At 39.5% G+C, this 12,431-nt stretch overlaps 1 protein-coding gene across 6 annotated transcripts in view; it reads right to left on the bottom strand.

Moving 5' to 3' along the window:
* Positions 1 to 12,431, bottom strand: part of dysf (dysferlin, limb girdle muscular dystrophy 2B (autosomal recessive)) — a 93,357-nt gene that overhangs the window by 39,016 nt on the left and 41,910 nt on the right. For all 6 annotated transcript variants that reach the window (XM_072687702.1, XM_072687699.1, XM_072687703.1 and 3 more), the window contains 7 exons: positions 6,177 to 6,358; positions 5,783 to 5,923; positions 4,591 to 4,620; positions 3,089 to 3,124; positions 2,915 to 2,956; positions 536 to 637; positions 206 to 367 (listed from right to left, as the gene is read on the bottom strand). In XM_072687702.1, the coding sequence (XP_072543803.1) occupies positions 206 to 367; positions 536 to 637; positions 2,915 to 2,956; positions 3,089 to 3,124; positions 4,591 to 4,620; positions 5,783 to 5,923; positions 6,177 to 6,358 (695 nt within the window). The remainder of the gene's footprint in view (positions 1 to 205; positions 368 to 535; positions 638 to 2,914; positions 2,957 to 3,088; positions 3,125 to 4,590; positions 4,621 to 5,782; positions 5,924 to 6,176; positions 6,359 to 12,431) is intronic.

Here is a 12,431-nt window from a genome sequence, read left to right on the forward strand (position 1 = left end):
GTGCTGTGTACTGCGGTTGTGGTAGGCATTACAGCCATGGGGTCAACACTCTGAGGATTCTGCTGACACTGCTCACGTTTATTGTCACTCATGCAAGGAAACCAAAGCAGCAACTTTCAAGTGGAGGACAGCAGAGCCAGTTTCAGCTAGATCTGTTTAAATGATATGCTGAAAGTGGGGCACATGAGTAGACCTTTACACATACCACATCAATGAAGAGCGTGTTGACGTCAAAGTTGGGGTTCTTCTTGGTGTTGCGGATCACACAGGATTGCAGCATGCAGCCGCCGCACTCCACCTGCAGACTGGGGGAGGTCACGCTGGCCAGCTGGAAGCTCTTCAGATTGCGAACTCCCCATGCCAAGATCTGCGAATCGGACGGGAAAGGCAATACTGTAAAATCTTGTATAAAGTCTCGTATTTGGATTTGCATTCGGCCTTAAATATTTATAAAGTTGTTATGATCATACTTGTAATTATTAGCAATAGCACAATATAATTATTATTTCTCTTGATATCTCAGTATAGGGCTAACCTCAATAGCAGTGCGCTGTAGGACAGGTTTGATGCCCTGTGGCACCATGTAGATGTTTGGCTCTCTCTGAGGAGGAGGGTAGGGCAAGTCAGAGTCTTCTGGCTGCCAATCAGAACACAAAACAGAATCATTTTCATTTAACAAAAATCTCCATATGTAAAAGGCATTAAACACACATTTCCTTTCTATTTTTTTTTTTTAGTAGATCTTAACAGAACACAAATGCAGTTGTATGATGCAATGCCTGCAATCACATGATCCGAACACGTGAAAATGGTTCCAAATAGACAGGACAATCAGTCAAACGGTGTTATTGCAAATATCTTTTGTACTTAGCAGAGATTTCACAAAAAACACAGCCATTATTAGCAAGACTGCACTGTTCCCTTTGGTGAATAGGCGTCACTGTTAAATACAATGGCACACTGTGTGAAAGCACGGTTTGCGATATGCCTCAGACCTTTAACGGTACACTATGTAATGTCTGACTTTCATTAAACTGAGTCACAGATTTAGAGGAGTGTCTTTAAAACAAGCACATGGTTAAGAAACATTCCCCAAATCATTTATTAAAGAAGACATTTTCCAGCAGTCTTGTTACACGACGCCTCCACAAACTCAGCATGTACACCGTGTAAGTTTAAGCAACAAACATGACGTAACCGCATAGCGGTGCAAGAGATGATTAATCAGATCTTAAGACTCCATAAAACTGTGGAAATGCATCTCATCATTGGTAATATCTTGCAATTGCTTCTAATAGCCAACAATATGGCAGGCTTGTTTTGAGGCAAAGCCAAAGAGCAAGCAACAAAAACAACATTAGGGTTTCGGCAAAGCGGAAAGAGGAAGCCTTATAGCTGATTGTAGTACAATGACTCAAGCACACTGTTTTCTTTAACATATGCCATACACACCAAATAAAGCATTAATCATGAAAAGATACATGGTATCTGCATGTCTTCAAATCTAATCTTCAAATCTTTTTTCCACAGCTTAATGGCAGCTTGTTTTCTTTCCACTACTTACTGTCTGAGAATGGGTTTTTAAGACCTTCAAGTAAATTTACATGAAGGTCTATGAAGGTCAGAAAAAAATCCAGATTTTCAGAGGAAATCTCCCATATGACTCCATCTTTGGCACGGCCTAAATATTTTCCTTACATTGTGCTTCAACTAATAGTAGAGCTCTATAACCCAAGGGGACTCAACCCACTCAAGACCAAATTTAGCCAAATTGTGCTGTTTAGCCGACTGGCCTAGTCCACAGCCTACTGTGAACCACTTAAATAGTTAACTGTGTTTCATAAAACAGACACGTTTCTGAATTGACCGTCAACTCCCAGCTGAGCATGACAGCCTTGTTAAAGAAATGTCGTCATTGCGTCTTAAAAAAGAAATTTGACCTAAATTTTACAGATTTATATGTTCATCAATGTGACAATACAGATAATTAAATTTGGAGATTTACATTTTAAAATTACATTTAAGGCATTTGTCAGACATTCCTATTCTAATCAACTCCCAATCTAATCATGTTACAGATGTAGGAGAATGTAGCATTAGAAGTCCCTCGGGCAGGCAAGCCCTCTTATTATTATAGATACAGGATGCTTGTCCAGATGGGTGAATCAAACCCCAGTGCGCCTCACGGAGGACAGAAGTCTTACTCACTACGCTATACCAACCGCATTATGAATTTAATAAAACTGCAAGCTAGTATGAGTATTTTGGCATTTTCCTGGCAGAAGCCATCTCTTGACTGTAAAACAGAACAAAAAAAGCCTGAAAAGCCCATTTATGCTGTCATAAGCCCAGACACATGTGGGCTTTGCCTGCACGCAAGATACACACTGGTATAAACAAGTGTTGTTGGTGGCAGATTAGCTTCATTTCACATTCTTGTCTTCCAAGACCAGATCAGTTTCACTGCAGAATGGCAACCTTGTAATCAGTGGCTCACCACTACAAAGAACTATGTACCCAATGCAAACACAACAACCGTGAATAAACATATGTGGTGGTAGTCAGCGATTTGGCCAAAAGATCACAAATTTGTACAGATTCTCAGATTCACAGATCAATTCATTTTTCCTAGACTACAGCTGAGCGTAATTAAGCGTCTGACATAGTAGGGCTGAGGTTCAGCAGTCAATACAACAAAAGTTCTGCTCTCTTGCTGGCTGTACTCTGAGAGACATCAGACCCTATCAGACCAGACCACAACCTGGAAGAGTCTCTACCGAGACTATTAACTGTATCACTGTTAGGGGCTAAAGCCTTTTTGCAAGCTTATTTGTAAACTGAATAATAAGCCTTATTTAGCCAGCATGTTTTTTTCAGCATTGCTGTGTGTCGTGTATGTGTGTGTGAGTTGTACCCATTGCTGTAAACTGTCAGTGAGGACCCCTGGAAATACGAGCTTGAAGATAAAAACAAAAAAGAGAAGGGAGAGAAAATGAAAAACAACAACAACAATGAGATGAGATATTCAAGCAAGTTATGTTTTTTAATAATCAAGGAAATTATTTAATCTGCAATATCTGTTACTTACCTCGTCCATGATGTGGGAATGTAACATAATGTCTCCCTGGAAATGTAAAAAGTAAATGACGTGAATGTTTTGTATCCATTATTTTCCTTAAACATAATTACATACATGACATATGTTACATTATCTTATTTTACCCCTTTACATTTTTTTAAATAAAATAAAATCTAGGCATGTATGCCTTCCAAAGCCTAACAATGTCAAGTGGTTTGCTAGTTCAGACATAAACATATATCTATAAAATTGTGTATCTATAAAATGGTGACTTTACAAGAGTAGCCAAAAATGTTTGGAACTTTGAATGGAAGTTCATTTAATGTAAAATAAGAGTTTATTCCAAGTCATTTTAGAGCATTTCTACTGGCCTATTTATACAGAATTATTTATAGAGTGTATAGAGCAGCTACAAGGTTGAAAACCGGGGGGAATCTAAAACGGACAGCAGCAATATACAGATTTAGAAATCTATTAAAAAAGGTCATTTAGTTGTATACAATAGAAAATTGATTTGGTATGATTTTATGTTTTGCACCTTTAAAAAATACAGCATGTTTAAAAAATATAGGAGCTTTAGAAGTATTCAACTAATTGCAAAACCCTGGTCTATAAATGTTTCCTCAAATGTCATGCGGCACAACTGACAAAAGAGGACTTTTATTCTGATGACGGGTTATTGCATCAAAAAGTGGCCTTCATGGTGAAATACAGTCACCTGTATCCCTTCCACAATTTTTGGGAAAAAAAATTGAGTTGTGATTAAGTGAGTAATTCACGTTTACAGTGTCAGGAGGACTGAATTTAAAAAAAAGGTTTAAATAATATTATAACCTTCCAGGACAACTGTCTATATAGGTTCCCAGGATTACCTTATACACATTTTCAGTTTAAAACTTTTAATATGGTTGCACCATATGCCATTTTTTGGACAGTAGAATGGTTTGTAATCCCTTAATTGTCAATAACCTATATATAAAATATAAGTACACAAAGTACAAAAGTAATACAAAAGTGCTGTATGTGTGTGTGTGTGTGTGTGTTGGTGTGGGTGGGCTGGCCCTTGCTCTAAGCGTGCAGTCTGATTTAATTTCCCTCTGATTATGCTGCTGTAAGTGGTGCCAGGTGGGCAGTCTGGGCTGGGTGGGGCTTCTGGCCCACTAACAAGACACTGGCATTTCCAATCAGCCTGCCGGCGGCCTGCATTACACACTCGCTGCAGGGAGACAATTCCAGCCTCAGACAGACTGTTAAACTTGTCCAGCACTGATACAGGGCCAGTGACTCTGATCCAGGACTGATGCAGAGCCAGTCAGACTGATCCAGGTACAGTGACGCTTTCACCACTTACAGCAGCTCTATCCAATTACTCTGTCATGCTTCACTTAGAGAACAGTGAGGGCCTGTGTTCGAGAGTGGAGAAGAAAAGAATCGGGTGCGTCTTTGTGTGTGTGTGTGTGTGTGTGTGTGTGTGTGTGTGTGTTTAAGCAAAGAGCAGAATCATTACTAACCTCTTGACCAGGGATGTGATGAATCGCAAGCTGCAAGAGCATATAGATATAGACAGACAGATGGAGACAATGACAGACACACAAACATATAGGCAGATAGAGAGAAAGACAAACAAACAGAAAGGCAGGGACAGAAACTCGCACAGATCGACAGATGGATAGAAAGACAGACAGGAAGACAGATATACAGACAAACAGACAGACAGACAAAAAAGAAGAAGGAAAAAAGGAGACCACAAAGTTAATAAGTCTCAACTGAAGGCGGTGACTTCATGGGACGTTATTAAATTAGCCTGTAGCTGCTGGGAATGCAGCCTGTTCACATGTGAACAAGCTCTCATCAAAAAGCACACAGTGATCTCCTGAGACACAGACGCCCTCAGTACAGACACACAGACGCACAAAATTCACACACATACACACACACATACAACTCCCTAACAAAGTGAATTCAGACAATACAGTCTATTCGATGCAAAGCCACAGCCTACAAAACGAGACCTCTTCTCAAAGCATTAAAGAAATAATCCTCCACAAACAGTAATGACACACATTCCTGCACTGTGCAAGTAGTTAAGCAGAATTGTGCTGAAGTGTTGAATGATCTAATATGATAATATGCAAATGCCCCTGAATCTGAGTCTTAGCCTGGGTCAGCTGTTTAAATGCATAACTGAAAACACCTTTGACAATAGACAGGCTTTAGTGCACAACTGGATCACACATGTGTAGAGCCTTCTGGCGAGTCTAACCAGTCCATTGTAACCTCTGACAAGTCTATTCCAGTAAATATAGTAATCTAGCAATTATCAGCACTAATCAACACATCTAATTTCTCCTCCAAATCAGTGTAACCCATTGCTGGGAGCTGTACATTTAAAATAAATACATAAATAAATAAAAATTTTGAATGTAAACAGGTTTTCATCACATAATGAAAACTGAACGTTTATCATCATATTTTATCATTTTCTAAATGATATGCTTGTCCCTGGTATTAACCACAATATTTACATAGTAATTCAATTCAATTTGAATAAATTTAATTCAATTCAGCGCTTTTCAAAACTAATGTTGTTACAAAGCAGCTTTACAGAGATCCTCTGGTCGATATTGGATAGCAAAATAATAAGCAAAACAGTAAATCAATAATGACAACGATGATGGTGATGACACTGATGATAGGTCTCACCTTATCCCTGCGGATCAGTTCAAAGGCAGCGAGGAGTTCTCCAGCAGCTTTGCCACTTTTCAGGATAGGATACCAGGCCAATCGAGGAGAGGAGACCAGAGAGGGCTGACATACACTGCGTCCCATGAACTCATCTGCCCCCTACAGCATAAACGTCCACAGGCCATTAACAGTGCAATGACTGAGGAACAGAACTACAGCAATAGCAATTCTCTTTTGATATATTTTCTTGATTCTGTGTCCTTGATCCAGAACATATTGCGGTTCTAAGGGCTGATTTTAATTTACATAGATAGTAGCAGACTACTATCAAATAAACCAACACCAGCCTGTTGCCACCAAGCACTTCAGACTGGTGGAACTACAATGAAGACCACACACAATGTTAACTCACATAAGTGTCCTGATCGTACAGCTCCACCACAATGTTTGGAGGACTCTTCTCGGTTACTTTAGGGTCTCCAAATATCTCCACTTCATAGAAGATTAAAGTCTGGTCCCAGGTAGGGTTGAGAGTGTTCCTTATGGTCACTGTCTTTTGGCTTTGGTGCAAGAAAGACACAATGGCGTAGGGGTCTACAGAGACAGGTCACAGGCCAAAAATCAGAATCATGTGGAACAGCACACTTAGTGGACAGAATAGTGCATGTATGAGACACTGATATGTTGGCATATAGTGAAATTTGTCTACAGCTCTAGTAGACAACAGCATTTACACTTTTTCATCATTACATACAGTAAAAACTCCTTTATCTGGTGTATACTGCAGGCCACCATAACTGTAGATGGTTATTTAATACCAGTGACTTTGTTATGTACTCTATTGGGAGTAGTGGCCAACCCATCAAACTGTTTTGTGGGTGATATTAATTTGAAGAAGTTAAGAATTCAGATAACTGATTATATCAGGTGATATATGACACTATATGTCCAAATGTTTGTGGACATCCCTTCTAATTAATGCATTTAGCTGCTTTTAGGTTGCACCTGTTGCTGAAACAGATGTCTATTGCCAGGTGTGGGCTAGAGGAATATGAATTTGGGACTTGGGGTTGAAATGGGGTGGTAATCATCCAAAATCCTGACGTCACCTTTACATTACATTTACATTAATAAAAAAATTAAACACAGTTTTGTCTTAGAGTTTATTTACTTTCAACAATAAAAGTGATGAATCAGGAATATAAGGCCAACTGCAGAAGTGAAAAGAAGCATAAACTGAAGTTTGGTCATGTGGTCTGATGTCTGAACATGCAAATGCACATACGTACATGTGTGCATGTACGTCAGTGTGTGTATTTGTTTCTGTTCCCCCTTGGGAGAGCAACAGAGCCAAAGAGTAAAACCTATTCTAAAGGGAGCAGAAATGAAATATAATGACATCAACTGCAGAGGAATGTTTGAAATCAGAGGGATGGGGTTTTTTTTTCACTTTTGAGGGAGTCCCAAAAGTTTATTATTCTAGTCCACGTAAACCAGCCGCAATGGGATAGTTTCACTAGGGAGGGGAGCGGACCTGCTTTTTCCCAGCTCTGATTAACACACACACACAGTCTTATACCCCTTCCCACAAAAAGCACTGGCTCAAATAAACAGACGGATAAATAAGCCAAGTGCAGTGTGCGCCGTTACCCAGGAGTCAATGGGAAATAAATACAAGCAGGGGCTAATCGGGTTGCCCCGAGTAAATAAACAGTCTGCCCAGGGGGATTGTGGGACTGGACAATGCTGCGGCGACGGCCGCCCACGTGTAAAACTTAAACACGCAAGTCTCTGGAGACTGCTGCTGTCCACTCAGACAAGAGAGAAGAGAAAGGAGGCGCCGCTAATGCGTCTTGTATACCATCTGTCAACAGTGTAGTGTTTAGTTGACTAAGCACTCTGTATAATTTTTAGATTCTCAAAAATGTGGGATCGCCTATGCAGCTCCTAAATAAACACATTTTGGAGTTAATAATTAGTTTTTGATTTGCACTATCCTCTCTTCTGAAACCACGCTGTTCTGCGAAACATTTTTTGATCAGTCTGTCAGGAAACAGACTTTGCTTGTCAAGCTAAACACTTTGTAAGCAACAACAATGGTTTGTGGCTGTTTGTTTTGTATATTTGTCAAATGGCTGCAGAGTAGGCAGTTCTGGACCATGCAGACGGAACCCATCAGAAAGACAGAGCCCATCTCTTGTCAGAAGGCCAGCTTCCAGGACTCCCTACCAAACTGTTTTAGGAGCTCTAATTTGAGGTTAATCTTTAAGCCCCTGTCTACTGGTTTTAAATATATAAATATGTATTTTAATACTAAAGATATGCCACAGAATAAGCATACAACAAGCAAAATATGGTTATATAATAATGCAGTTAATGCATTTTAGTTAAATTATCTACACTTACAACTGATTACAAATGATTGTCAGAGGCACCCCCCCCCCCCCCCCCTTTTTTTTTTTTTTTTTTTTTTTTTTTTGTTGCAGTGCTGGTGCAGTAAAAGACATCTAAAATGCCAGGTAACTGTGCAGACAGGATCATAACAAGAAAAGTGTGCTTATCTCAAGGCATTAAGCTGAAATTACACCTTAAAACAGTGCTTTAGTTACATTCTGCCTCCTGTAAATTCTGCCCCATTTAAGGAGGAACAGAAAATTCCAGTAAGAAGCTAATAATAAAAAAATAAATAATAATAATAATAATGTGTTCTCAATTTGTAATCTAATTAGTTCCTTTACATTTACATTTAAGGCATTTATCAGACTCTCTTTTCCAGCATGTCTTTTCCTCTAAAAGAAACCCCTTAGTGAGCTAGTTTGTATCAGCTAGGATCCAAAAAAGAACTCTAAGTTCTAAGCTAAATCATAGATGTCATAAACCATTCTTGAATATCCTGTGTACAATCAGCAAACTCCCAGGACCCCAACCAGTCTGGCCTTGAACCAGAGCACTCTACGGAAACTGCCCTAATTGGAACTACTGGCTCTGCAGAGCAATTGTTAGCATCCTACCTACAGGGTCGCTTATTCCCGGATAACATCTGACATCTGGATCTGACACTACTCGTATTTTGATTCATATTTCTACTCATATAAATGCCTCGCTGACATGTTATGTATGGCTGCTCATCACCTGAAGCTGAACCCCAGCAAGACCGATCTGCTTTACACCTCTGGAACTACTGGTACTCAACACAATCTTGTCACCCCCTTTGAAAACTCCATGATCACTCCAGATGCAGGGGCACAACACCTTGGCACAACTGTGGATGATTCTACGCTCATGCTGCAAATCTGACTTGGTCATGCAAGTTTCTCCTCAACAACATCTGGATAATTCAGCCCTTTCGCTTTGGGGAGGCTTCCCATGGTCTTGTTCAAAGCCTTGTCATTTTTTGAATAAGGCTGACTACTGCAACTTTCTCCTGGCTGGTCTTCCTATGCATGCCATCAGGGCCTTGCAACCAATCCAGAATGCAACGGCACAAATTCAATTCAACAAGTTCAGCCATGCCAGTCTTTACTGTGTTCTCTTAACTGGTTTCCAGAAGATGCCCAAGTCAGATTTAAAACCTGGACGCTGGCCTACAAAGTACAAAAAAGACCATCCTCTCCCTACCTAATGGCCATAGTCAAAAGCTTATCTGTACCTAGAGCCATTTGTGTTTCAAGTATGGCCTAACCTGACCTTCCACCATTTAAAGAGCACTGAAGACAAGGATCTAGACTATAGACTGAAGTCCCATCTATTTCAGGAAGAGTGCTGAATTGAGCAATAATCTTGCACATATTAAAAGCTTCTGATTTCTTGGATTTGAGGTATCTTGGGTATGAATAGCCAATTAAGTTCTTATTTAAATACCTATATAAATCATATTTATGGATTAGTGTTCCTGCCATATTGCTTTCCATACTGTTGTTTGCTGTAGAACCATAGATATTACAGTATGTAATGCACAGTGTGTTGAGTCCTACATGCTCAGTGTCAGTAATGAGTAGATAGCAGCCCTGAAACTCTCTGGCACTGTGTGCAGTGTCTAGAACAAAAACCACTGCAACTGTCAGTGAATTGAGTTGTTAAGCTCTGATTATTCTTCCTGGAACTTTGATCCATCTTGCAACAACATCTGACGTGTACAAAAGTGCTGTCAATAGAATTCAATACTACATGGTGACAGCTGAATTTCCAGTGCTTTGTTGCCTAGGACACAACCTCTGGTCTGATCTGGCCAGTTGCCGTAATCCATCTCCAATGGTGGAGTTGTGGATGGAAGTTTGAATTCTGGCTTGTAAAGAGAAGTTGTGCTCTATTCATCATCTTCCTTTATCCAGCTCCATCTCAGCTGCTCAGGACAAGCCTGTCCCTGATTTATGTCTTTTCCCCATATTCCTACAAACCGGGAACGTGACCCCAAAGCCGTTCAAAGATTTGTAATCAGAGAGTGGGACCTGTTGATTTATATTGGCCTCAAATTTTTAAAAGGATCTGGCATGTTTTTTCATCTGGGTCTGTGGGCTCGAAATTAAGCCTCAAACACATGACCCGTTGAAATCTGTTTCCATTATTTCGTCAAAAATGAAGCAAAAACAATATACTCCTCCACACACAAACTCATTTTCACCCAGTTTTCTAACTATTTTAGCCACCGTGGTTTTTCCAGGCATGGGATTTATGCTGGACATCTGTAATGAGTCATAACCACTGACCATGTGTTTTAATTAGGAAGAGGATTCAGTGCCATATGGACCTTTGGGTGATGCATTTCTGTCTCTTAAGCACTTTAACCCTTTTACATCTAAAGCTGTTATTGGTGGTTTGCAACAATCACAAAACTAAATCATTTCATAATATAATCTATATAATATAATATGCGTCACATTTCTATTAAATCTAAATGAGTAGAGTCAACATGTAGAGACTTTGTTACTTCCGGAAGAAAACTGAAACATTACAGTGCAATTTATTTGGCATTCACTGGAATTCCCTTTCTGTTGGGATAATATAAATTGCCCCAATATAAATGGTCTCGCCTCTTCCCACTCTGCAGTACTCAGTGTCACCAAGGTATGGCTCACTGGCCCAGCCCCACTCTACACACAAAACTCATCAGCATCAGCCTGACGGAGTGCAGACATATGTGAAGCCTCGTTGCTACTATCATTCTAAGCTATTTCTGTGTTTCTCTGTTTATTTCTGGGTTTGACCCCTGATTAATGTTGTTTCGGCCTTAGTTTAGAACGGTTTCTCATATACCTGGTAGCCTGGCTCCCTGACATTTTACGACATCTGGAAGTGTGCTGTAGTTTCAAATAAACATGGTCTGCTACTACATCCTATCTACTCCATCTAGACATGACTATTTTACTCGTTGCTTAAACACGTTACAATTCAGTTTTGTACTGTCAACATATGCTTAGTTTTTAAGTGAATACACTCGGTTTCTTTCATTTGAGTGTATACTATTTACACGTAGTACTCTGGGGTAATGATTAAACACTCAATTTTCAATACAACAAAACTGTTAAATAAAATGAATAAAAATTCTACCTTACGGTCTCTCCTGCCCTATGGCAACATGTTATCGCTTCCATTGTCAGTTTATTAAAATGCAAACATTAACCTAGTGCTAAAGGATGTTTACGAAGCATTTTATGCTGTCTGCTGTAGCCTTTCATTTGACATTTATTTAGATTTTTATTTGACATCTCAAGTTCTTAAAGGAGCGCCCCATTAATTTATATTATCTAACAAAAATACACAAAACTGAATTATTTTATTACATTTTTTTGCAGCAATCTGCAAAAATAATTCTGGTCTTTTGATGTTAAAACTTTTGGAACCCGATGAGCGCACTATACTTGGGTACAATTTTATTAGAAGTGATGTACTGTACATTCACTGTGCTATGTAGATCTTTCATGAGCTGCGGTAATCAGCTGGTCAGCCATCCAAGACATCAGTAATAGCAAATCAGGAGAAATATGGCTTTCCTTAGTGCCTTCAGCAACCTCTCTTCTCTTCGAAGCCGCAAAAACAAAATATGTGCTTAAAAAAAAAAAAAAGTGCGCTTAGATGCTAAAAAGTCATCATTCAGCAGACAGACTAAATGATTACAGTGAAACAGTAGCCCCCGCGCTTACCCACAACATCTGGAGACTCATTCGTGCACAGCAGAGTAGAACTTTCCACCTGATAAGCGCAGTTAGAGTGTTTATATCAACGCCTGTATCTAGCGAGCTAACCACACTGCCCAGTGCCAAATCCCTTTTCACCAAGGCAGAAATATATGTCACAGTATGTGGGTAATCCTGGTGTCTGCGTACACACACACACACACACACACACACACACAGGCACACAAGTTAGGACACACTTTAGCTGCACTTGTTTGGGTTTTTGTTTCCACGGCTACAAGGTCGACAGGCCAGACCGCAATACTACTCCAATGAAACATTTGCATAGCAACCCTGCCACTAGCTATCTTCACTAAACCGTATTAATACGACCTCTGTACAGAGGCTTGCATCTAATCAGTAGAAATGTTTAACCTGCCATGAAACTTTGATTAGTTATTATTATTTAAGTAATTACACCATTTACATTTGATTTATTTTGCCTTTCTGCATATGTTACATTCCGTGTTTATTTGTCATCTTAAATGGTAAAT

This window comes from Salminus brasiliensis, chromosome 9 (assembly GCF_030463535.1).
Source record: "Salminus brasiliensis chromosome 9, fSalBra1.hap2, whole genome shotgun sequence".
In the NCBI taxonomy this organism is placed as follows: domain Eukaryota; kingdom Metazoa; phylum Chordata; class Actinopteri; order Characiformes; family Bryconidae; genus Salminus; species Salminus brasiliensis.